The 27675-nt window shown below is 49.8% G+C and overlaps 1 protein-coding gene across 1 annotated transcript; it reads right to left on the bottom strand.

The window, feature by feature from the left end:
- Positions 1-491: 491 nt before the first annotated feature.
- LOC141145754 (HIG1 domain family member 1A, mitochondrial-like) lies at positions 492-26463 on the bottom strand. Its single transcript, XM_073632636.1, has 5 exons — positions 26249-26463; positions 22009-22045; positions 5040-5148; positions 3530-3664; positions 492-1180 (listed from the first exon to the last, which is right to left on the bottom strand). The coding sequence occupies exons 1-5, from the start codon at positions 26461-26463 to the stop codon at positions 1131-1133; spliced, it is 546 nt and encodes a 181-aa protein (XP_073488737.1). The 3' UTR covers positions 492-1130.
- Between the last annotated feature and the right edge of the window lie 1212 nt (positions 26464-27675).

Below are 27675 nucleotides of genomic sequence, written 5' to 3'. Positions count from 1 at the left end.
CAGCAGAGAGGGAATGGTGCCCCACCGTCGGGAGGTCAGCAGAGAGGGAATGGTGCCCCACCGTCGGGAGGTCAGCAGAGAGGGAATGGTGCCCCACCGTCGGGAGGTCAGCAGAGAGGGAATGGTGCCCCACCGTCGGGAGGTCAGCAGAGAGGGAATGGTGCCCCACCGTTGGGAGGTCAGCAGAGAGGGAATGGTGCCCCACCGTTGGGAGGTCAGCAGAGAGGGAATGGTGCCCCACCGTTGGGAGGTCAGCAGAGAGGGAATGGTGCCCCACCGTTGGGAGGTCAGCAGAGAGGGAATGGTGCCCCACCGTTGGGAGGTCAGCAGAGAGGGAATGGAGCCCCACCGTTGGGAGGTCAGCAGAGAGGGAATGGAGCCCGAAGGGCCGCAGTTTGGAGGAGATCACCGTTCTAAATAGATGAACATGTGTTGCAGTAAGGCCCTCATTTTGTACAGAGCTGATCAATTATATCAGAGACAGCAGTGGGTGAGACTGAGATGTCCGATTTATTGTCAACAAAAAACAGAAACACACAGAAGTGGAATGTAACAAAACAAATCCAATCGCCCTACAGAGCAGACGTCTGTAATGGTTTTTCTGTTTCACCGAATTCCGAGGGTTCCACGGGGTTAGGCGGAGAACACATTGTGCCTAGTGAGGTGGCATCAACTTTGGAAGAAACTTCCAGACCACCATTTTTTTTTTTTTATTTATAGAACAGGAAAATAAAAAAGGGCAAATTTAAATTAAAAAAATAGAATCTCTCGATGGGTTATCGTCAGATGCAGCAGCCCAAGGGCTAGAGAAAAAAAGCCCCATAACAGCACCGGTAACGTTTAAACTGCCCCTATTCAGGTTTTTAAGTTATAAAATAAGAAATAAATAGATTCTAAACATGCTCATTTACAGAAGTTGATTTAAGTGTCTTTTTTTTTTTAAAAAAAAGAAACAAAAAAAAAAAAAAAAAAAATGTTGAATCCCTAAACTGCTGGATTTGTCTGCAATGTATTTATTTGCAGGGTCATCCCTGCAGAGAATGTGCTGTATGCATGCAACTAAATAGAATGCCACCCCAATGTGAGGTCCATATCGTCACTCTGTGCCGAGGGAATTGCTCGGTGCTCGTCTACTCCTTGGGCTTGGCCAGATACTCCTTGTACATGGAGTACAGAACACCTGCAGAGGGACAATGATAAGACAATTATTCTGCTAAATTCATACTAAAAAACACAAACTTTACAGCAATTTAGGAGTACAAAAAACATTAACATCATCCCTCATCTTAGAGGAGCTAACAATCTAATTGCTCTACCATGACCACTGTGCACACATTACACTATATGGCCAAAGGATTGCGGACAGCCGACTATCATGCCTGTATGAGTTTGTTGGGATGTCCCATCCCAAAACCACAGCCATTAACCACTTGCCTACCGGGCACTTTCACCCCCTTCCTGCCCAGGCCGATTCATTTAACACTTTGCATGACAATTGCTCAGTCATGCAACACTGGACCCATATTTCATTTTTATCATTTTTTTTTTGAGACAAAGAGCTTTCTTTTGTTGGTATTTAATCACCACTGGGGTTTTTTCTTTTTTGCTTAACCACTTACCGACCCGTTGAACACCAATATACATCGGCACAATGGCAGAATTGAGCAAATGGGCGTACCTGTATGCCCCCTTCAATTGTTCTGCCTTGTGTCATGACAGAGATCACTGCTCCCTGTCATCAGGAGCAGTAGCCCATCCATCCACACCCCCCACACCCCCCCCCCCCCCCCCAGTTAGAATCACTCCCTAGGACACACTTAACCCCTTAATCGCCCCCTAGTGCTTAGCCCCTTCCCTGCCAGTGTCACTTACACAGTAATCAGTGCATTTTTAAAGCACTGATCGCTGTATAAATGACAATGGTCCCAAAATAGTGTCGCAGCCACAAAAAAAAAAAAAATAATCGCAGATTGCCACCATTATTAATAATAAAATGCCTAAAACTATCTCCTATTTTGTAGACGTTATAACTTTTTCGCAAACCAATCAATATACGCTTATTGCGATTTTTTTACCAAAAACATAAAGAATACAGATTGGCCTAAACTGAAGGAAAAAAAAATATTTTTTTTAATATATTTTTGGGGGATATTGATTATAGCAAAAAGTAAAAACTTACTTTCTTTTTCAAAATTGTCGCTTTTTTTTTTGTTTATAGCGCAAAAAATAAAAACCACAGAGATGATCAAATACCACCAAAAGAAAGCTCTATTTGTGGGAAAAAAAAAAAAAAAAGGGACGTCAATTTTGTTTAGATACAACGTCGCATGACCGCGCAATTGCAAGTTAAAAGCGACGCAGTGCCGAATCGCAAAAAGTGTACTGGTCAGAAAGGGGATAAAATCTTCCGGGGCTGAAGTGGTTAACTTAAAAAAAAAAAAAAAAAAAACAAACACTTTTCTTCTATTCGATAATAAAATTTTGCAAACAAGTACTTTTTCTTCATGGATGTGCACTGATAATCAATGCCCTGATTTCTGGTGAAAATACGTGCTGTCACAGGAATGCAGGTTATTGGCTTCCTTACAGTGACAGCATTGAGGAAAAGAAATGCCCATAACCGGCATTTGTTTATATGGGATCAGCTGTGATTGGACACAGCTGATCACACATGGTAAAGGGCCACTGTGATTGGCTCTTCACCTATAAAAGATATCCAATTTAAAAAAAAAAAAAAAAAAAAAATAATGGAATTTCTTCATCAGTTTAGGCCAATATGTATTCTGCTACATGTTTTTGTTGGGGAAAAAAAAAAAAAATCCCAATAAGCGTATATTGATTGGTTTTGCGCAAAAGTTATAGCGTCTACAAACTATAGGATATATTTATGAACTTTTCAGTTATTTTACTAGCAATGGCAGCGATCAGAGATTTTTAGCAGGACTGCGACATTGCGACAGGCAAATCTAACACTAAGGGACACCAATACAGTGCTAAAAAAATGCACTGTGACTGTACTGACACTGGCAGGGAAGGGGTTAACGTGTTCCCTGGGTGTGCTTTCTAATTGTGTGGGGGATGGTTGCACTCTAGGAAGACAGACCCGTGTTCCTGCTTAGGCCCCTTTCACACTTGAGACTTGACTTGGGACTGCAAAGTCACATGACAAGTCGTACCCCATTATTTCCAATGAGCGCTGTTCATATCTGTGAGTCTTCAAGTTGCAGCGACTTCAAAACAGCCCCTGCACTACTTTGGTCCGACTTTGATGCGACTTGAGGCCCAGAGACCTCAAGATTACACAGGCATCGCGTCGAAGTCGTGGCAAAAATTGCAGTAAAAATTGTGCAACATTCAAGTCTCAAAAGAAGCCTTAGCAGAAACACAGGACCTCCATCTTCCTTACTAATTTTAGATGAATTAAAATTTGTCTGTTTCAGCGGGGATCAATGCGAGTTGCCCTCTCTGTTCGTCAGAAGCCGATCACTCGAGCGTTCTAAAAAAGGTCTGATAAATCCACATTACTCACCACAAGTCATTGCACCGACAATGAACCCCTGAGCTCCTACACGCATGTGTATAAGGTGGACGGACATTTTGGTGTCCCCTCTGTGTCTCAGCTTATAGAGTCCATAGGCCACGACAGCAGCAAATCCAGCAATACCTAAGAGAAAAAAAAAAAAAAAAAAAGGGGGATACAAAAAAGCATTTGTTATACTATAACTGTTGATGTATCCAAAGAAGACGCACAGCGACTGCCAACGTCACCACAAAATAAATCAGAGCAGCACAAGCCCAAGTGCCCTCTGCATTCCGATCCACCCCCTATGGGACGTTTCTAGGCGCTTCCTGTGCCAGCGACAGCGGAAAGTAAAGAAGTTTGCCAACAATACCCCGAGACAAGCGCCAACATTTCCCTACTGAACTAGCAGAAGTGCTTTTATAGAGTCCTGTTCACCATTAAATAGATTTTATCAAGTCTTTCCCTGGAGACTCAACATAAAAACGGAGGAAATGGGCCAACAAAATACAAATAACAAAAACAACAAGACTGAGGTCCTTTAACTATCCCTTAGAAAAACGTTACTATTGCTGACCGCTTCTTAAATGCCATCTGCCTGGCTGAACCACAGGATACTTTGAGTCGTTGAATGAAAATATTAACCACTTCAGCTCAGAAAGCTTTTACCCCCTTCCTGACCAGGCCATTTTTTGCAATACGGCACTGCGTTGCTTTAACTGACAATTGCGTTGACAATGCAACGTCGTACCCAAATAAAATGGATGTCCCCCCACAAAAAAAAAAAAAAAAAAAAATTCAGGACATATTCTTTACAAAATTTACTAACATATGAAAGTCCAATTTTGTCTGGCATAGCGGGTGCTGCCGGGTAGAGGGGAGAGGACACACGTCCGCTCTCTTCCCTTTCTTGTTGCTGACCCGGAAGTGACATGTATGACATCACTTCCGGGTCCCCATTGACAGTTTCCCCAGCCAGTTAGAAAGCACCCCCTAGGGACACACTTAACCCCTTGATCGCCCCTGATGTTACCTCTTCCCCACCAGTGTCATTACTACAGTAATAGTGCATATTTTTTTTAGTACTGATCACTGTATTGGTGTCACTGTGTCCCCCCCCCCCCAAAAAATAAAAAGTGTCCTCCGCAATGTTGCAGTCCCAAGAAAACAAAAAAGCTGATCGCCGCCATTAGAGGTGGGGGGGAGACAGATGAGCGGAAGTTCCACTTTTGGGATAGAGATAGAGAGATAGAGAGATAGAGAGATAGAGAGAGACACACACACCTAGAGTCAAAGCAAAATTTGTCAAGCCCTGCACCAAGTAGTTGTGATGATTTGTAGTTTCACTAATACATGTCAAAGTTGCAAAACCGTGTTCAAGCGTTAACTCATTTGATTTACCTTTGTCACCTGAGGGCTACTTTTTAGGCGTTGTGTGCCAAGCATTTAGGGGAGCATCAGACCCAAGCAATGACAGGCTAACAAAATGTAATTTTTAAACCCGTTTAGAGTCACTCACCGATTGGTACAAATGGAGACTCCTTGGATTTTCTTATCAACTTGGACGTCTGAGTATCGCTCAGCTCGTAGGTCGGCAGGACATCTCCGGTGCTTTGAGGCCATATTGTCTCGCAAAAGGAACAGAAAAAACATTGTAAGAAAGATTTTAGGAATGAGAAAATCGTCATCTGAAATGATTAGCTGGCTGTATAGAGCGGGAGAAGGGACCAATAAACAAACACAAATAATACACACTTGAAGATGTAAACCTGAACTGGACAACATTTCGTTTTCTAAAGCAGTGCGTGTCAAAAATCAACTGAAATCCTTGTTTTCACCCCCTTTTTCATCCATTGATGCATCTCACGTTCTGCTGATCTCCTGCAGCCGCTTCCCATTTACAGCAGTCCAGCGATGAGCTTCTGGATGGTGACAACAGAGGACCCTGCCTGTGTTATATGGCGCACAGCATTAACCACTTCAGCTCCAGAAGATTAACACCCCCCCCCCCCCCCCCTTCATGATCAGGCCTTTTTTCACGATACGGCACTGTGTTACTCTGCCAATTGCGTGGTCGTGCGACTCTGTACCCAAAATAGCGATTCTCAGAATCGTGCAGCTCTAGTAAGAACCCCGAGCTCTGCCGATCCCCCGCTCAGGTAGGGGTAAACCCCGAGCTCTGCCGATCCCCCGCTCAGTGGTAGTACCCCGAGCTCTGCCGATCCCACCGCTCAGTAGTAACCCCGAGCTCTGCGATCCCCCCGCTCAGTAGTAACCCCGAGCTCTGCCGATCCCCCGCTCAGTAGTAACCCCGAGCTCTGCCGATCCCCCGCTCAGTAGTAACCCCGAGCTCTGCCGATCCCCCGCTCAGTGGTAACCCCGAGCTCTGCCGATCCCCCGCTCAGTGGTAACCCCGAGCTCTGCCGATCCCCGCTCAGTAGTAACCCGAGCTCTGCCGATCCCCCGCTCAGTAGTAACCACGAGCTCTGCCGATCCCCTCCGCTCAGTAGTAACCCCGAGCTCTGCCGATCCCCCGCTCAGTAGTAACCCCGAGCTCTGCCGATCCCCCGCTCAGTAGTAACCCCGAGCTCTGCCGATCCCCGCTCAGTAGTAACCCCGAGCTCTGCGATCCCCCGCTCAGTAGTAACCCCGAGCTCTGCCGATCCCCCGCTCAGTAGTAACCCCGAGCTCTGCCGATCCCCCGCTCAGTGGTAACCCCGAGCTCTGCCGATCCCTCCGCTCAGTAGTAACCCCGAGCTCTGCCGATCCCCCGCTCAGTAGTAACCCCGAGCTCTGCCGATTCCCCCCGCTCAGTAGTAACCCCGAGCTCTGCCGATCCCCCGCTCAGTAGTAACCCCGAGCTCTGCCGATCCCCCCGCCTCAGTAGTAACCCCGAGCTCTGCCGATCCCCCGCTCAGTAGTAACCCCGAGCTCTGCCGATCCCCCGCTCAGTAGTAACCCGAGCTCTGCCGATCCCCGCTCAGTAGTAACCCCGAGCTCTGCCGATCCCCCGCTCAGTAGTAACCCCGAGCTCTGCCGATCCCCCGCTCAGTAGTAACCCCGAGCTCTGCCGATCCCTCCGCTCAGTAGTAACCCCGAGCTCTGCCGATCCCCCGCTCAGTAGTAACCCCGAGCTCTGCCGATCCCCTAGCTCTGCTGATTCTCTAGCTTGCTAATCCTCCTCTCTCTCCAGTCTCTGCTCACCTCCCACTATATTGCTGCTGCACACCGCCTGTGACATTACTAGTTTCACCTTCTTCGGTCCCCCGGCTCTACTGAACCTCCCCCCTTTCAATCCTCTCTCGCCGGACTCCGCTCACCTTCCTGCTGCTCCACACTAGATGTGATGTCTGCACCAGACACTCCAGAATATATACACACACATGAACCCGAAGTGATTGCTCACGATGTCCTTCTGGATTCGCTTATTGGTTTCCCAGTGCATCCTGCGATATCTCATTACCTGCAATACCTCCAAAACAAAGTGAAGCTAAAGCTGAATAAAAGCCCCTCAAAAGCTTCAGATGCTGTTAGTGAGCATTGTCAAGACTTCCATGGGAGGCACTTAGAAGCACCAAGTGACATTGGGTATAATTTTTGAAGAGAAGTAAACACAACGTGTGAACAGGACGGCAAGGTCACCATTTTATTTAGTAAGAGGAACTTTGATTGGCATTCAGAGGGCTTATAAAAGCAGCGAGTCGAGGTCACATGTTGAAGTGTAACCGAGCCCTAAAAGTATACTGCCGTGGAGAACAATGCAACTACCACCATTGTGACCCACGTTGCAGTCTGGAGCTGGACCTGCCTTGGCCTTCTGGCATCCTCAGGTTTGGACATTTATCTCTTATGGGCCGGTATCACGTTATAGATTGTGGAATAGGCTTGTTATTAGCAGAAGTCTATAGGAGGACACCAAAGACCTTTCACTAAATCTGTGGCAGCCAAACAACACACTGGGGGGAGATTTACTAAAACTGCTGCATGCAGAATATGGTACAGCTGTGCACAGTAACCAATCAGCTTCCAGGTTTTATTATTAAAGCTTAATTGAACAAGCTGAAGTTAGAAACCATGCACAGCTGCACCAGATTCTGTGTGCTCCGGTTTTAGTAAATCCCCCCCCCCCCCCCCCAATATTCCTGTCCAAGGTTCTAATGTTGGAGCACCATATTATTTACACAGACCGATAAGTGGCCATCTGCATAACCCGTGTTCTACAAATACAGGTTGGACCGGAATTCTACAACCAGAAAATGTAAGATAATGATGACTGTACTGTCAGCTAGTGATTTATGGCAAGGGCATAAAATATAGGAGACTTCCTTATCGGAATCCACCATCACCATACATAATTATACAGGATTTATATGGCGCCAACAGTGCGCAGCGCTTTACAACATGAAGGCTGACAATACAACTCAATACAGGAAGAATTAGAGGGCCCTGCTCTTCAGAGCTTACAATCTAGGCCAGGGATATGCAATTAGTGGACCTCCAGCTGTTGCAGAACTACAAATCCCATGAGGCATAGCAAGACTCTGACAGTCACAAGTATGTCACCCAGAGACAGAGGCACGATGGGACTTGTAGTTTTGCAACACCTGGAGGGCCACTAATTGCATATCCCTGCTCTAGGACTTCAGTATGTGTGTATAATAGAGAGAAAGGAACAGTTTAGTCCAGGATCGGTCCTCCCGCCGACACCAATCAAGGGGGGGAGCAGGCTGCACTACAGACAAAATGAAACACACGGGGGTGCCGGACTAATGCCCTGTACACACGATCGGAAATTGATCGGTCATTCCGACAACAAAATCCATCGGATTTTTTTCTGACGGATGTTGGCTCAAACTTGTCTTGCATACACACGGCCGCACAAAGTTGTCAGTAAATCCGATCGTTCTGAACGCGGTGACGTAAGACACGTACGTCGGGACTATAAACGGGGCAGTAGCCAATAGCTTTCGTCTCTTTATTTATTCTGAGCATGCGTGGCACTTTGTGCACCGGATTTGTGTACACACGATCGGAATTTAAACGATCGGATTTTGTTGTGGGAAAATTTGATATCCTGCTCTCAAACTTTGTGTGTCGGAAATTCCAACGGAAAAAGTCCGATGGAGCTCACACACGATCGGAATTTCCGAAAAAAAAAACACAATCCGATCGCACTTTTTCCAGCGGAAAATCCTACCGTGTGTACAGGGCATAAGTGTGGCAGGTAAAATGAATAAACCGTATTTATCGACGTATAACACACACCTTCAACTTAAGAGGGAAGTTTCAGGAAATTTTTTTTTTTTTTTTTTTTTAAATAAACCATTTTGAAGTAAAATAATGGTCAGTGCCCATCAATGCAGCCTGATGTGTGCTCATCTGCAGCCTGATCCGCGCCCATCTCCCATCAATGCAGTTGCCCAATTAATGCCCATCTGCAGCCTCATCACCATCTCTCATCAATGCAGTGCAGGAAATCACCGAGCCGTCACCTCCTGTTTACAGGGCTCTCTCAGTCGGCAGTCACATACACAGCCCCGCCTCCGCCATCAGCATTGGACCAGCTCCTGTGATAGACAGAACACTGGTCCGGTGGCGGAGGCGGGGCTGTGTGGGTGACGCGAGAGCCGAGTGAACAGGAGATGAGGGCTCGGTGAATTCCGGCGGTGCTCGTCCCCCTCCGAGGTACACTATCGGTGTATAACACGCACCAGTGACTTGCCCCCTATTTTCAGGGGAAAAAAAAAAAAAAGTGTGCGTTATACCCTGATAAATACGGTATTTATTCAAAAAGTCAATTGACAATTTACATGGAGGGACAAACAAGCAGACATGTCAAAATCTCTATAGTTACTGTGGCACAATCTTCAGAGATCATCCATCGAGGTCCCGAGATGTAGCCCTGAGCCTGGTGTGTCCTAGGACACTACAGAGCTTCTGTCATTCCTGCTTGTTTGTTTTTAATACAAGTTGCCAATTGGGTTTAAATAAATCCATTAGTTTAGCTGCTACACTTAGTCTGGCGCCCCCCCCGTGTGTGTTTCCTTTTTGTTTCCTACAGAGATTGCTTCACTCTATGGGGAGCTGTCAGTAATGATGCTACACAGACCATTTTATGTATTTGTTATATATGGACTTTTACCCAAAGACTTAAAGCAGAGTTCCACCCAAAAGCACTTCTCACCCTCTTACATGCATGCTTCAATGCAGTTTTGTCGTAACTGTTCTCTACTTGTGTATTGGTGAGGAAGTAGTAGTTGTGCACACTGACACATACAGTATGTAAAGTCATCTCCCATACTGGTTGGCCTCTGTGCAGATTACAGGACAAGTAACCTGTCTCCTGAAAGTAGACTAGCCTTTTTCAAGGCACCCTGGGGTGCCTTGAGATTTCTTCAGGGGTTCCTTGGCAAAATGCCTAAAAAAAAAAAAAAAAAATTAAAAAAAAAAATTGTATAAAAGCACGTGGGTGGCTCAAGCCTGCCTTTTAGTTACACAAAGCCACAGAGTGTTTTTTTTTTTTGTGTGCACTATTTCAACCTTTCAGCCACCGGCGTCCTAACAACCAGTGATGTCATCAATGTTGATAAGAAGGGTGTTGATTGCCAGCACAGCATCCATTGTTTGATCCTTCCCCCTGCTCCTCTCCATCAACACCGGGGTCTCATTAGCTGAGTGATGGAGAGAAACATTGGAATACTAGTCGGTAGAGCTGCACGATTCTGGCTAAAATGAGAATCACAATTTTTTTTTTGCTTAGAAGATAGATCACGATTCTAGCAGCGTAACATCACCTTTCACATTAAAACAAAACAAAAATTGGGCTAACTTTACTGTTTGTTTTTTTTATTCGTTGAAGTTTATTTATTCCCAAAAAACTGCGTTTGAAAGACCGTTGGGCAAATACAGTGTGACATAAAATATTGCAGCAAATGACATTTTATTCCCTAGGATCTCTGCCAAAAAAAATATATATATATATATATATTTTTTTTTTTTTTTTTGGGGGGGTTCCAAGTAATTTTCTACCAAAAAAGATTGATTTTTACCTTTTTAAAGTGGATGTAAACCCACTCTCATCCTTTCTAAACTACTGCCATAGGGGTTATCTAAGGATATACATGCCTCCTGCATGTATCTTTACCTGTCAAATGTCTCCCCTCTGTCTGTTATTAGACCCGAAAAACTGCAGATTCTGTGGGCGGGTCTGTTGTGTGGAGCTCGGTGGGCGGAGTCGTGATGTCAGTAGACTCCCCGCCCACCTCTACACTCCCCTTGTCAATATGCATTTTCTCCTGTGTATTTCTAACACTGAACTTCTGCTATGATCTCTAACATCCAGTGAAAAGACAGGAAAGTAATCACATGACTTCAGCATGCCCAATCATGGTGAGGTGTGGAACAGCCAATCCTTGCAGAGCTGCTGAAGAAAGGAGTGGGGGAGGGAATTAAAAAATGAATGCATGTCTTCGGCTGGTGCACGAGATATGTAAATCGCCTGTCACTCACAGCAAGGGGGAGGATTTGACAAAGTTTTTCTTTGTTTGTCAAGTTTTATCTCACTGACCAATAAAAGAGGATTGCTCAGAGCTGGATTAACTCTTTGTGGCAAGACTGGGCTCAAATGATAGGAAATCTTATACTCTACATTATGACATCAAAAAAAAAAAAAAAATTTCGGGTTTACATCCACTTTAAGAAACAAGTGTCAGAAAAAGATTTAGACTTTAAGTGGTTAAACTTCTAAATTTCCTGCATTTACAGGTTGTTTAAAAACTTGGCAGACTGCCTGGATTTTTTTCTTTACACACAAAAGTTTCCCTTTGATCTACCCTGTTTCCCCGAAAATAAGACCTAGCGTGATTGTTGGTGATGGCTGCAATATAAGCCCTACCCCCCAAATAAGCCCTACCCTATTTCCCCGAAAATAAGCCCTACAAGGACTTTAACTAGGGCTTATTTGGGGGGCAGGGCTTATATTGCAGCCATCACCGACAATCACGCTAGGTCTTATTTTCGGGGGGGAAACCGGGTAAGAAGGAAGAGTTAGTTACAGTGATTCATTTTAAAAACTTGGCAGCCTGCCTGGATGCTTTCTTTTGACAGCTGAGTAAGCAGATAAGTCTCTCCACTTGTTATATGAATAGATGTAGCGTCACATATGGCGACCCATCACATTTGGCTACCCGCTGGAGTCCGCATGCGCGACGCCGCCATATGCGTTCCAACACTGTGGCGATCTGCGCTTGCGCAGAATTTTTTGGCCACACCCTTGAGTCCAGGTTCAAGCCCCACCATCCAAGTGGACGTAGAGTTAGATTATAATTATGCCCGAAGCGTGGCGGGCGGCCCTGTGGCAAAATGGTCTTACAACAGTGTTGGAACGCATATGGCGGCATCACGCATGCGCACTCCAGCGAGTAGCAAAATGTGATGGGTAGCCGAATGTGACGTGACATTGGCAAACTCTACAAAAGAGATCGTGAGGGGGGGGGGGGGGGGGGGGTGTTGAATCGAGATCCCGATTTTTTTTTTTTAACGATTAATTGTGCAGCTCTACTAGTCGGTATCGGTGTGCAAAAGTGTATTTGCTTTGGAAGAATTAATCACCTCTAATGTTGGGTGTTCTACGTGTGTCGATGCTGCTGCATTATGTAAAAAACTATTAGAATAGTGTTTTTATATATTTTAAAATAGGGTGCTTTGAGAGTGTCCATAATTTTAAAGGGTGCCTTGACACTGTCATTTGTAACCCAGTGACCCTAAGCAAATGATTTGTCTATCTAAATGTAGCTGCATTCATAGACGTGGTCTTCATAGGGTATCATGGTGCAGGCCAAGGTTCTCTAGCTGCCAACTTGTAGTTTTTGCACCCAACTTCTCGGTTACTCAGCACAGTGTCACTTCTCTGGAGTGCACAAGTTAAATGAATGGCACTGGATAGGCAGACAAAGCCAAAAGCCTAAAAGCAAAGTTAAAGCAGAGTTGCAGTCATTTTTAAGTTTATCTCAAAACTTTTAATAAACGCTCGCCTGTCCCACGATCCAGCAATGCGGCTGCCCAAAGCCTCGCTCCTCTCCCTCGCCTTTCCCCGACATCACAAGTGAGGACCCCCCTCTGACAAGTTGCAGCTTCACAGCTGGGTGCGCCCTGCACATGTGCGAGTTGTGCTGCGCCTCCTCCATGGCCAGGCAATCTTCTGGGACCGTGATTTGTCCCAGAAGATTGCAGGGAAGGGAAGAGCAGAACTTCCCGGCGGGGGGGGCGCAAAAAAAAAAAATAAAAAAGGGAAGGTGACAGGATAAAGATCCAATGCAGGAGATACCAGCCGACTGGATCACTTCCTGTAATACAAATAATGTCAGTTCCAGCTACATACATGGGGGCCTCACAATCCCTCCTGACTCCTCGCCTTTTATTGCAGATCGAAAAAACGCAGAACAAAAGTTCAACTAACCCCCAAAGCAGATTGCTGGGATGTTCAGCAGCATGAGAATTCCCATGCTGGTCCAGAATGTTAGTTTTTTTTTTGTTTTTTTAATACTACCTCTCTTCAAGGATCTGTCCATTCCCACCGTCTTAGTCTCCTGTATACATTCCTTCTTGTACAGCCTTTGACATTTTCCATGGCTCTAGGTTTATTTTGGGATATGGTCTGCAAGTCCAATTTGTCACATGATATATATATATATATAATCTGCACTCCAGTCCTTGACATGTATGATAAATAGCAAAATGCACCCGACTTCCAAGAAAAACCACAAACATTTTTTTTTTTTGCTATGGGCACAAAACAGTACTTATTTGATAAAGAAATGTACAGGTTAGTAAATCATGACGGTGCGGTCAGTTAGCGAATCTCTCATTTTAAAAAGTAGCTATTCCATCACACAACTCTTCCAGGTGATGATGAATTGGGGCTGAAACAGGTCACCCCAAGAGTTACATAGTGACCACAGGCCTCCTGATGAAGGAGGAGCATGGGCAACCAAGCCTATCAATCAGGTCAGAGCGAAGAAGCACAGCCCCCCCCCCACCCCTCAGGAAGAAGAAACGCGGTCTCCCCAAACCTGCCGATCAGGGAGAAGAAACGCGCGCGGTCACCCCAAACCTGCCGATCAGGGAGAAGAAACGCGGTCTCCCCAAACCTGCCGATCAGGGAGAAGAAACGCGGTCTCCCCAAACCTGCCGATCAGGGAGAAGAAACGCGGTCTCCCCAAACCTGCCGATCAGGGAGAAGAAACGCGGTCACCCCAAACCTGCCGATCGGGGAGAAGAAACGCGGTCACCCCAAACCTGCCGATCAGGGAGAAGAAACGTGGTCACCCCAAACCTGCCGAACAGGGAGAAGAAACGCGGTCACCCCAAGCCTGCATTGAGAGCCACCTCTGAACGAAGACTTAAAAAGGAAAAATCGAAGCCAAAAATATAAAGCAACGGCTGAAACCTTTTTCTCCCAGATTTATGCCCCGTACACACGGTCGGATTTTCCAATGGAAAATGTGTGATAGGACCTTGTTGTCGGAAATTCCGACCGTGTGTAGGCTCCATCACACATTTTCCATCGGAATTTCCGACACACAAAGTTTGAGAGCTTGCCATAAAATTTTCCGACAACAAAATCCGTTGTCGGAAATTGCGATCGTGTGTACACAAATCCGACGCACAAAGTGCCACGCATGCTCAGAGTAAATAAAGAGAGGAAAGCTATTGGCTACTGCCCCGTTTATAGTCTCGACATACGTGTTTTACGTCACCGCGTTCAGAGCGATCGGATTTTCCAACAACTTTGTGTGACCGTGTGTATGCAAGACAAGTTTGAGCCAACATCTGTCGGAATGTCCGATCAATGTCCGACCGTGTGTACAGGGCATTAGAGAGTGGAAGGATTAGATCCTTTATCTAGAAAATTGAAATCCAGAATTGTAATTGATTACACAAATCTCCATGCGTGTCAGACATCCGATTGTGAATGTAACCCAGAATGATACGATCGTTTCTGAAATCATATTTTCAGTGTTCCATCAGTTGGTATTTTAATTGATGAATAGCTTGCGTTTGATTGGTTGTACCCAGACTGATCACAAAGATGCATGTATGACCGAAGAGGGGATTTTTTCTTACTTTATATATTGTGTCTCTAGAACAGGAAGTGAAGATAATCCAAACCCCTCACCCAATGTATTACTAGAGGGGGGGACCGGGATGTGACAATTTAAGAACAGAGAGAGAGACAGTACATGAAAGCTCAGCACATGCAGGGCAGTTCTGCACATAATAGGGCAGAAAGGACCAGAATGAAGGGGACGAAGAACAAGCACTGACTGAAGTTCTAATTGACGTTCCAATGATTTATCACATAGGAATCCAGAGCCACCATCTGGTAACCACACTCCTTGTCAGAGCAGCACTACAAGTACCAGGAGAGCAGTACACGGCCTATACAGAGCTACAAGTCCCAGCAGTCCTAGTGTCAAGATAATAGCACACAGCCCATAGGAAACTACAACTTCCAGCAGTCCCAGTGTCTAAATGGCAACACGCAGCTAAAAAGGAACTACATGTCCCAGGGGAAACAAGACAGGGAAGGAACTACAAGCCCCAGCAGCTCTCAATTTTCAGATAGAGCGCAGCCGCTCTGAATCATCAGTCCCGGCATTTCTAGCTGCTTCCTTGAAGCGGAGCAAACACCGCAGCTGCTGACTTTCAAAATAAGGACACTTACTTGTCCGGGGCGCCCGCAATATCGGCACCCGAAGCCGATCTGTCCCTCGGGTGCTGCCGCCGCCATCTTCGGTAAGGGAGTCAGGAAGTGAAGCCTTGCAGCTTCACTTCCTGGTTCCCTACTGCGCATGCGCGACTCGTGCTGCGTGTTCCCACTGGTCCCTGCTGTCTTCTGGGACCTGTGTGTCTCCCAAAAGACAGCGTGGGGGACGGAGAAGGCGCTGGAAGTGGCCTAGATACCCATGGGCGGCTCGGGTATCTATGCCCGGAAGTGGGAGCAAAATACCAATATTAGACAGGTATCTGCTCCTCCCTCCCCCCTGAAAGGTGCCAAATGTGACACCGGAGGGGGGGGATCCGAAAAGTGGAAGTTCCATTTTTGGGTGGAGCTCATCTTTAAGGCCACTTTCACACTGAGACGCTTTAAAGGCGTTTTAGCACCAAAAATAGGGCCTGTAAAGCCTCTCCGGTCACTCCAGAGTGCTTTCACGCTGGAGCGGTGCACTTGCCAGACGTTAAAAAAAAAAAAAAAAAAAAGTCCTGCCAAAAAAGTCCAGCCTCTTTTGGGCGCATCAGGGGTGGTGTATACACCGCTCCTCCACCGCCCCCTGCCCACTGAAATCAATAGGCAGCGCTGCCGAAATGCCTGCAAAGCGCAGCAGCGCTACACAGTTAAAAGCGGCCCCGCTAGTGGCCAAAAAAGCGCCAGGTACCACCAATGCCCTCACCGCCTCAGTGTGAAAGTCTCCAAAATTTTCTTCCAGCCATGAGCCCTCTGAACCGATCACTGCAGCAAACCAAGTGCTGGGACGCTTTTCTCTGTTATATTTGGGGGGGAATTACACAAAATCTGGAGCAGCTCTACATAGACAACCAATAAGTTTCCAGGTTTTATTGCCAAAGCTTTACTGAACAAACTGCACAGCTACACCAGATTCTGAGCGCCACAGTTTTTTTTTTTTTTTTTTTTTTAAATCCCCCCCCCCATTGTATATGGAGTTCAACCAGAGATGGCAATTAGGCCTTAAAAATGTATCAGTTGGGTTGCAATTTTACCTCTGTCCGCCCTCCTAATCATTGCCTCTCAAAACATGGCGTGGACAGAGATGTACACACAGCAGCGTTAAAGTTGCCTTGTGTAAAAGAAGAGAAAAAAAAAATAATTGAAAAAAGAAGTCGGCAGAGTTTGGCAGGTGTTGCAATCTCCTCCATTCACTTCTATAGGAAGACTTTAGAGATACAAAGTATCAAAATGTCATCACTTCCCCTGTTAATATTGTAACAATAAAAAGATCTGACAGGAACTGAACTGTAATGTGGAGCATGAAGGCAATAGGCTGCTTTTAAAATTGTAATGCCGGCCTTCAAAAAAAAAAAAAAAAAAAAATCTTTATTGAATCAAATTTCAATTTTACAATCTTAATACAGACTTATGTCAGTGGGGGGGGGTTCAAACATTCCCTACTCCATCCAAAAAAATAAAGAGTTTTGTCCGGAGACACACTTTAAACTGCAGCAAGATTGTGACATAATGAACTCCATTACACCGCCGGCCCCTTCCCCCCTCCCCCCGTCCGGGAATCCGAGTCCTGGACGGTCTGACGACACACAGCCAGGTGACTGGATAAGTTCTGCCAATATTACATAACTGAGGAAACAACCGCGCATTCCAAGAAACGTGTCATCCACCAATAGGGGCTGCAACAACCAGAACCCCCCCCCCCCCAATCTGGTATTTTTTAAAGCGGTATTAAACCCAAAATCTTATATTGCAACTTCCCAATCATTAGATTTGGTGGCTGCATTTGTTTTCCTTTATAGGCTTTTCACCTGGTGATCTGGCCAGTAACACACCTCCTGTATTATACAGAAACCACTCTGGATGGAGGAGCACAGGGGGCATAGCAGACAGCAGCATTGTCAGTCTGGGGGGAGGGGAGCGTTAGATGTAGTAGCAGATTTAAATACACTGACAAATTGAAGCCAAACTCCCGCTCAACACTTTATAAAATCAGTTACAGCAAACAATTGTATTCCTTTCGGGGTAAAGATTTTACATAAATAAATAAATGCTGATGATTTCATTCTCCCCTTCCGGTGGTAAAAGGTTTGTATCATCCAGTGGTGGCTCATGCAGGGCACTGCCCCCCCCCCCCAATCCCTGCACTCGACCCCTAACCCACATGTGGGGCGCCAGGATTTCTATGGGGTGTTTTTTGTTTGTTTTGTTTTTTAAGCACGCAATTAGAGCCGGAGGCTCCAATTGGCTTCAAAAAGGGTGGCCCACCCAGTATGTGACATTAGCAAAATAATATTGGCTAATGTCTTCCCATTTCTCCTCCCCAGGCAATCAGAGCGGGTCCCGAGTCCCAATTGGCTGGGAGGAGAAGCCGCAAACCTGGATGGGGCAAGTGCGGGGCTGGCGGGTGATGGACACAAAGCAGCAATCGATCCATCGAGCGCCGGGGGTGGTTGGCTGACTGAGAGGGGAGGGGCTGACTGGGTGGGGGGGGGGGGCCACTGGCCACCCTCCATGAAAATTGAGCACCGGTCACCACTGGTCCCATCCCTCTGTTACATCTCCAAGGGAGTCTGTTCTGTGGAAAAACAACAGAAAACGAATGCAGTCTTCACATCGGATGATCGGTAATCTGTAATGTATGGCAGGTTTGGGTTGGGGAGGAGCAGCGATGTGATGATTGTACTCAGTATCCGGACTCCATTCATATTACACTCCCTCTCATTTTTCAGGATTCCCCCCTCTGAGGCTCTGGCAGACTGTGTCGGTGAGTACAACCCCCCCCCCCCCCCCTCCACTGATTGTAACCAGGATGCACCATGACCTCCCCAGAGCTGCATTAAGTTTGTTGCCCATAGCAACCAATCAACTTCCACCTCATCTCCAACCTGCACAGGTGGTGGGGGGAGGTGTTGGGTTGTTTGGGGCAACAAGGAATTTTGTGACACAATTTTTCAAAGTTAGATCTATAAAGTGAGGCAGAGGGGACGGGGGGCAGAGGGGACGGGGGGCAGAGGAGACGGGGGGCAGAGGAGACGGGGGGCAGAGGAGACGGGGGGCAGAGGAGACGGGGGGCAGAGGAGACGGGGGGCAGAGGAGACGGGGGGCAGAGGAGACGGGGGGCAGAGGAGACGGGGGGCAGAGGAGACGGGGGGCAGAGGAGACGGGGGGCAGAGGAGACGGGGGGCAGAGGAGACGGGGGGCAGAGGAGACGGGGGGCAGAGGAGACGGGGGGCAGAGGAGACGGGGGGCAGAGGAGACGGGGGGCAGAGGAGACGGGGGGCAGAGGAGACGGGGGGCAGAGAGAGACGGGGGGCAGAGAGGACGGGGGGCAGAGAGGAGACGGGGGGCAGAGAGGAGACGGGGGGCAGAGAGGAGACGGGGGGCAGAGAGGACGGGGGGCAGAGAGGACGGGGGGCAGAGAGGACGGGGGGCAGAGGAGACGGGGGGCAGAGGAGACGGGGGGCAGAGGAGACGGGGGGCAGAGGAGACGGGGGGCAGAGGAGACGGGGGGCAGAGGAGACGGGGGGCAGAGGAGACGGGGGGCAGAGGGGACGGGGGGCAGAGAGGACGGGGGGCAGAGAGGACGGGGGGCAGAGAGGACGGGGGGCAGAGAGGACGGGGGGCAGAGAGGACGGGGGGCAGAGAGGACGGGGGGCAGAGAGGACGGGGGGCAGAGAGGACGGGGGGCAGAGAGGACGGGGGGCAGAGAGGACGGGGGGCAGAGAGGACGGGGGCAGAGAGGACGGGGGCAGAGGAGACGGGGGGCAGAGGAGACGGGGGGCAGAGGAGACGGGGGGCAGAGGAGACGGGGGGCAGAGGAGACAGGGGGGCAGAGAGGACAGGGGGCAGAGAGGACAGGGGGCAGAGAGGACAGGGGGCAGAGAGGACAGGGGGCAGAGAGGACAGGGGGCAGAGAGGACAGGGGGCAGAGAGGACAGGGGGCAGAGAGGACAGGGGGCAGAGGGGGCAGAGGGGACGGGGGGCAGAGGGGGCAGAGGGGGCAGAGGAGACGGGGGGCAGAGGGGGCAGAGGGGGCAGAGGAGACGGGGGGCAGAGGAGACGGGGGGCAGAGAGGACAGGGGGCAGAGAGGACAGGGGGCAGAGAGGACAGGGGGCAGAGAGGACAGGGGGCAGAGAGGACAGGGGGCAGAGAGGACAGGGGGCAGAGAGGACAGGGGGCAGAGAGGACAGGGGGCAGAGAGGACAGGGGGCAGAGGGGACAGGGGGCAGAGGGGACAGGGGGCAGAGGGGACAGGGGGCAGAGGGGACAGGGGGCAGAGGGGACAGGGGGCAGAGGGGACAGGGGGCAGAGGGGACAGGGGGCAGAGGGGACAGGGGGCAGAGGAGACAGGGGGCAGAGGAGATGAGTAGAGGGGACAGGGCACGGAGCAGAGGGGGCAGAAGGGATAGGGCAGAGGAGACGGGGCACGGAGCAGAGGGGGCACGGAGCAGAGGGGGCACGGAGCAGAGGGGGCACGGAGCAGAGGGGGCGGGGCAGAGGAGACGGGGCACGGAGCAGAAGGGATAGGGCAGAGGAGTCAGGGGGCAGAGGAGACAGGGGGCAGAGGAGACAGGGGGCAGAGGAGACAGGGGGCAGAGGAGATGAGTAGAGGGGACAGGGCACGGAGCAGAGGGGGCAGAAGGGATAGGGCAGAGGAGACGGGGCAGAGGACACGGGGCACGGAGCAGAGGGGGCAGAAGGGACGGGGCAGAGGAGACGGGGCAGAGGAGACGAGGCAAGGGAGACGGGGCAGAGGAGACGGGGCACGGAGCAGAAGGGATAGGGCAGAGGAGACAGGGGGCAGAGGAGACAGGGGGCAGAGGAGATGAGTAGAGGGGACAGGGCAAGGAGCAGAGGGGGCAGAAGGGATAGGGCAGAGGAGACGGGGCAGAGGAGACGGGGCAGAGGAGACGGGGCAGAGGAGACGGGGCAGAGGAGACGGGGCAGAGGAGACGGGGCAGAGGAGACGGGGCACGGAGCAGAGGGGGCAGAAGGGATAGGGCAGAGGAGACGGGGCAGAGGAGACGGGCAGAGGAGATGAGTAGAGGAGACGAGGAGACGGGGCAGAAGGGATAGGGCAGAGGAGACGAGTAGTGGAGACGGGGCAGAGGAGACGAGTAGAGGAGACGGGGCAGAGGAGACGGGGGGCAGAGGAGACGGGGGGCAGAGGAGACGAGGAGACGGGGCAGAAGGGATAGGGCAGAGGAGACGAGTAGAGGAGACGGGGCAGAGGAGACGAGGAGACGAGGAGACGGGGCAGAGGAGACGGGGCAGAGGAGACGAGTAGAGGAGACGGGGCAGAGGAGACAGGGGGCAGAGGAGACGAGGAGACGGGGCAGAGGAGACGAGTAGAGGAGACGGGGCAGAGGAGACGGGGCAGAGGAGACGGGGCAGAGGAGACGGGGCAGAGGAGACGGGGCAGAGGAGACGGGGCAGAGGAGACGAGTAGAGGAGACGGGGCAGAGGAGACGAGTAGAGGAGACGGGGCAGAGGAGACGAGTAGAGGAGACAGGGCACGGAGCAGAGGGGGCAGAAGGGATAGGGCAGAGGAGACGGGGCAGAGGAGACGAGGCAAGGGAGACGGGGCAGAGGAGACGGGGCACGGAGCAGAAGGGATAGGGCAGAGGAGTCAGGGGGCAGAGGAGACAGGGGGCAGAGGAGACAGGGGGCAGAGGAGATGAGTAGAGGGGACAGGGCAAGGAGCAGAGGGGGCAGAAGGGATAGGGCAGAGGAGACGGGGCAGAGGAGACGGGGCAGAGGAGACGGGGCAGAGGAGACGGGGCAGAGGAGACGGGGCAGAGGAGACGGGGCACGGAGCAGAGGGGGCAGAAGGGATAGGGCAGAGGAGACGGGGCAGAGGAGACGGGCAGAGGAGATGAGTAGAGGAGACGAGGAGACGGGGCAGAAGGGATAGGGCAGAGGAGACGAGTAGAGGAGACGGGGCAGAGGAGACGGGGGGCAGAGGAGACGGGGGGCAGAGGAGACGAGGAGACGGGGCAGAAGGGATAGGGCAGAGGAGACGAGTAGAGGAGACGGGGCAGAGGAGACGAGTAGAGGAGACGGGGCAGAGGAGACAGGGGGCAGAGGAGACGAGGAGATGGGGCAGAGGAGACGAGTAGAGGAGACGGGGCAGAGGAGACGGGGCAGAGGAGACGAGTAGAGGAGACGAGTAGAGGAGACGAGTAGAGGAGACAGGGCACGGAGCAGAGGGGGCAGAAGGGATAGGGCAGAGGGGACATAGGAGATTGGGCACAATGGGGACACGGGTGAGAGGGGTGGGAGGGGGGTGAGGGGGGTGAGAGGCACCAGAATTGGGGCAAAGGAGGTGGGTGACATGAGGCACTAATGTGGAAGGTAAAGAGAGAGGTATGAGGCACTAATGTAAAGTCCGGGAATATGGGGGGTTGGGAGGACCATGAGGTATAACCTAAGAGGTGGGAGGCACCTCAGTCAGGGGGAGGCACGAGGTACCAGAGTTGGGCCTAAAGGAGGAGGCACTGAAGTCCTGGAGGAGGTATGAGGTGGGTGATAGAGGGGTGGGAGGTATGAGGTGGGTGATAGAGGGGTGAGAGGTATGAGGTGGGTGATAGAGGGGTGGGAGGTATGAGGTGGGTGATAGAGGGGTGGGAGGTATGAGGTGGGTGATAGAGGGGTGGGAGGTATGAGGTGGGTGATGGAGGGGTGAGGGGTATGAGGTGGGTGATAGAGGGGTGGGAGGTATGAGGTGGATCGGCCGCTCACCTGTGTACAGTGCGGGGATTCTCCTCTCTGTGGCTCTCAGTCCGCCGGAATGATAAAAAGTAATTCAGCCGGCATGTGACGTCACGGGGGCGGAGCTCACACGTCGGCGGAGTCCATAATGACCTTCCTATGACACCAGCAGGTCGGGAGCGCGCACAGTGCCCGGAGCTCCGTGTCCGCACAGGTGGGAACAGAGGAAAGGATCCCCAGGGGCACGGTCATTCACACCTGAGGCACTACAGGTTCTATTACCCTGGAACTACATTTCCCATGATGCACTGGACCATGATGTAACGAGTATACCGGCTTCTTCCTGATTGGAGGAGAGGTGGGAAGGGGCGGAGCCATGAGACCTGATGAAAAGGGGCGGAGCCGTAAGACCGTCATGGGGGAAAGTACGAGAAGCTGTCACTGTGCCCATATATGGAATGTACGTGACTGGGAGGACGGTGACGTCACCGGAGGGTTACTTGGAAACCGAGCCTCGTGATTGAGCGGATTGGACACACCTCCATGTGGTCTGCGCTATTGTCGTGGCCCCGCCCCCCTAAATGCTGACTATTGTCCAATGAGCGTTCCTGGACAGACATCAGGCGGGGGGAGGGGCAATGTACCGACTTATCACACTTCTTCTCTGTGTTATGGAATATCCCTCCAAATCTGCCCCCACTGACACACCAAAACCTCCTATATACCCCACTGACCCCCCCACATACCTCTATATACCCCCACATTCCTCTATATACCCCACTGACACCCCACATTCCTCTATATACCCCACTGACACCCCACATTCCTCTATATACCCCACTGACCCCCCACATTCCTCTATATACCTCACTGACAACCCACATTCCTCTATATACCCCACTGACACCCCACATTCCTCTATATACCCCACTGACAACCCACATTCCTCTATATACCCCACTGACCCCCCACATTCCTCTATATACCCCACTGACCCCCCACATTCCTCTATATACCCCACTGACAACCCACATTCCTCTATATACCCCACTGACACCCCACATTCCTCTATATACCCCACTGACACCCCACATTCCTCTATATACCCCACTGACACCCCACATTCCTCTATATACCCCACTGACCCCCCACATTCCTCTATATACCCCACTGACAACCCACATTCCTCTATATACCCCACTGACCCCCCACATTCCTCTATATACCCCACTGATCCCCCACATTCCTCTATATACCCCACTGACACCCCACATTCCTCTATATACCCCACTGACAACCCACATTCCTCTATATACCTCACTGACAACCCACATTCCTCTATATACCTCACTGACAACCCACATTCCTCTATATACCCCACTGACAACCCACATTCCTCTATATACCCCACTGACCCCCCACATTCCTCTATATACCCCACTGATCCCCCACATTCCTCTATATACCCCAATGACACCCCACATTCCTCTATATACCCCAATGACACCCCACATTCCTCTATATACCCCAATGACACCCCACATACCTCCTATATACCCCACAGACAACCCACATTCCTCTATATACCCCACTGACACCCCACATTCCTCTATATACCCCACTGACACCCCACATTCCTCTATATACCTCACTGACACCCCGCATACCTCTATATACCCCCACTGACCCCCACATTCCTCTATATACCCCACTGACACCCCACATACCTCCTATATACCCCACTGACAACCCACATTCCTCTATATACCCCACTGACCCCCCACATTCCTCTATATACCCCACTGACACCCCACATTCCTCTATATACCCCACTGACACCCCACATTCCTCTATATACCCCACTGACAACCCACATTCCTCTATATACCCCACTGACACCCCACATTCCTCTATATACCCCACTGACACCCCACATTCCTCTATATACCTCACTGATCCCCCACATTCCTCTATATACCCCAATGACACCCCACATTCCTCTATATACCCCAATGACACCCCACATACCTCCTATATACCCCCACTGACACCCCACATACCTCCTATATACCCCACAGACAACCCACATTCCTCTATATACCCCACTGACACCCCGCATACCTCTATATACCCCCACTGACCCTCACATTCCTCTATATACCCCACTGACACCCCACATACCTCCTATATACCCCACTGACACCCCACATACCTCCTATATACCCCACTGACAACCCACATTCCTCTATATACCCCACTGACAACCCACATTCCTCTATATACCCCACTGACACCCCACATACCTCCTATATACCCCACTGACAACCCACATTCCTCTATATACCCCACTGACAACCCACATTCCTCTATATACCCCACTGACCCCCCACATTCCTCTATATACCCCACTGACACCCCACATCCCTCTATATACCCCACTGACACCCCACATTCCTCTATATACCCCACTGACACCCCACATTCCTCTATATACCCCACTGACACCCCACATTCCTCTATATACCCCACATTCCTCTATATACCCCACTGACCTTCACATCCCTCTATATACCCCAATGACACCCCACATTCCTCTATATACCCCCACTGACCTTCACATCCCTCTATATACCCCCACTGACCTTCACATCCCTCTATATACCCCACTGACACCCCACATTCCTCTATATACCCCACTGACCTTCACATCCCTCTATATACCCCACTGACACCCCACATTCCTCTATATACCCCCACTGACCTTCACATTCCTCTATATACCCCACTGACCTTCACATTCCTCTATATACCCCACATCCCTCTATATACCCCACTGACACCCCACATTCCTCTATATACCTCACTGACACCCCACATTCCTCTATATACCTCACTGACACCCCACATTCCTCTATATACCCCACTGACCCCCCACATCCCTCTGTATAACCCCACTGACACCCCACATTCCTCTATATACCCCATTGACTCCCCACATTCCTCTATATGCCCCCACATTCCTCTATATACCCCACTGACCCCCACATCCCTCTATATACCCCACTGACACCCCACATTCCTCTATATACCCCACTGACCCCCACATCCCTCTATATACCCCCACATTCCTCTATATACCCCACTGACCCCCACATCCCTCTATATACCCCACTGACACCCCACATTCCTCTATATACCCCACTGACATGCCACATTCCTCTATATACCCCACTGACACCCCACATTCCTCTATATACCCCACTGACACCCCACATTCCTCTATATACCCCACTGACACCCCACATTCCTCTATATACCCCACTGACACCCCACATACCTCCATATACCCCCACTGACCCCCCACATTCCTCCATATACCCCACTGACACCCCACATTGCTATAATCACTGACCACTGCAGACCAAGAGCTGCGGTTTTGGAGTTGCTCTGACCCAGTTGTTTAGCCATTACAATTTGTTCCTTGTCAAAGTCCCTCAACTCCTCACACTTGCCCATTTTTTCTACTTCCAACACATCAACTTCAGGGACATCATGTTCACTTGCTGCCTGAATGGACATACATTCTCACAGACACCCTCCAAAATCTTGTGGAAATCCTCCCCAGGAGATTGGATGACGTTAGGCCACCATATTGATGTCCATATCCAAGAAGCTCATATAGTTACAATGGTCAGGTATCCACAAACCTTTGGCCACATCCAGTCACTGTCCAAATCTACTCCTTCCTAACAAATGACACCACCAAGCTACCAATTCATTCCCTTGTTATTTCTTGCTTTGACTACTGCAACTCCCTCGTTGTTGGCCCACACCTACACAGGCTATCCCTCCTTCAATCCACCATGAATGCTGCTGGACTCATCCACCCGCCAGTCCCTTTACCGGCTTCCAGATGCCCAACAAATAAATATGCACAACACCCCGAACATCACTATCATCTCAAAATATCACCCAAACCATCCTTTTCACTCCTCCCAAGACCTACTGCTCTCCAACTCCCTCATTTCCTCCTCCCATGCTCCCCTCCAGAAATCCAGAGCCTCTCCCTTCCTCTGGATCTCCCTATCCCAACTTATTCGTCCACATTTAGGCGATTCCTGAAAACTCTTCAGGAAAGCCTATCCCACCTCCACTCAACAACTGTATCATCTCCATCAACTCCTTCCCCAGTTATTACCTTCTACCTTCTCCATCAACTTCCCCCCCACAATTATTACCTTCTCAATCAACTGCTCCCCTCAGTTATTACCTTCTACCATCTCCTTCAACTCTTTTTCCAGCGCTATTACCTTCTACCATCTCCATCAATTCCTCCCCCCAGTTATTACCTTCTACCTTCTCCATCAACTCCTCCCTCACAATCATTACCTTCTCCACCAACTCCTCCCTCACAATCATTACCTTCTCCACCAACTCCTCCCTCACAATCATTACCTTCTCCACCAACTCCTCCCCCACAGTCATTAGCTTTTGTGCCACTTGCACCACCCTTTTAACCCTTTCGCTGCCAGAGCTGTTTTTGCGGAGCACTGTTCAATCCATCGTCCGAAAATGAAAAGGGTATGGCGCAACTGTAAACCTACCAAGACATGGCTGTCCACCTAAACTGACAGGCCGGGCAAGGAGAGCATTCACCAGAGAAGCAGTCAAGAGGCCCATGGTAACTCTGGAGGAGCTGCAGAGATCCACAGCTCAGGTGGGAGAATCTGTCCACAGGACAACTATTAGTCGTGCTCTCCACAAATCTGGTCGTTATCGAAGAGTGGCAAGAAGAAAGACATTGGTGAAAGAAAACCATAATGCCCTGTACACACGACCGGTTTTGCCATCGGAATAAACTCTAAAGGTTTTTCCGACGGAGTTCCGACGGTATTCCGCTCAAGCTGTCTTGCATACACACGGTCACACCAAATTCCGACCGTCCAGAACGCGGTGACGTACAACACGTACGACGGGACTAGAAAACGGAAGTTCAATAGCCAGTAGCCAATAGCTTCCGTCTCGTACTTGCTTCAGAGCATGCGTCGTTTTTTGGTGCGTCGGAACAGCATACAGATGAGCGTTTTTTCCGATAGTAATTTGTTCTCTATCTAAGTCCGTCAGAATTTTCAATGGAAAAAGTCAGATGGGGCATACACACGGTCGGAATATCCGATGAAAAGCTCCCATCGGACTCTTTAACCGCGTACACACGAGTGGAATGTCCGACAGAAAAAGTCCAACAGAAGCTTTTCGTCGTCTATTCCGATCGTGTGTGGGCCTCATCTGACTTTTTTTTTAGAAAATTCTGACGGACCTAAAAATGGAACATGTTCTAAATATTTCCGACAAAACCAATTCCTATTGGGAAAACCGATCGTCTGTATGCTGTTCCGACGGACCAAAAACGACGCATGCTCTGAAGCAAGTACGAGACGGAAGCTATTGGCTACTGGCTATTAAACTCCCTTTTTCTCGTCCCATCCTAAGTGTTGTACGTCACCGCGTTCTGGACGGTTGGACTTTGGATTGACCGTGTGTAGGCAAGACCGCTTGAATGGAATTCCATCGGAGAAACCTTCGCAATTTATTCCGACGGCAAAACCGGTCGTGTGTACGCGGCATTACTGTCGGAAATTCCGCTCGTGTGTACGCGGCATAAGAAGTCCCGTTTGTGAGAAGCCATGTGGGGGACAC

Source organism: Aquarana catesbeiana, linkage group LG05 (assembly GCF_042186555.1).
Source record: "Aquarana catesbeiana isolate 2022-GZ linkage group LG05, ASM4218655v1, whole genome shotgun sequence".
Taxonomy (NCBI): domain Eukaryota; kingdom Metazoa; phylum Chordata; class Amphibia; order Anura; family Ranidae; genus Aquarana; species Aquarana catesbeiana.
Note: the sequence above shows the minus strand (reverse complement) of the source record. Positions and strands in the feature narration are given on the sequence as shown.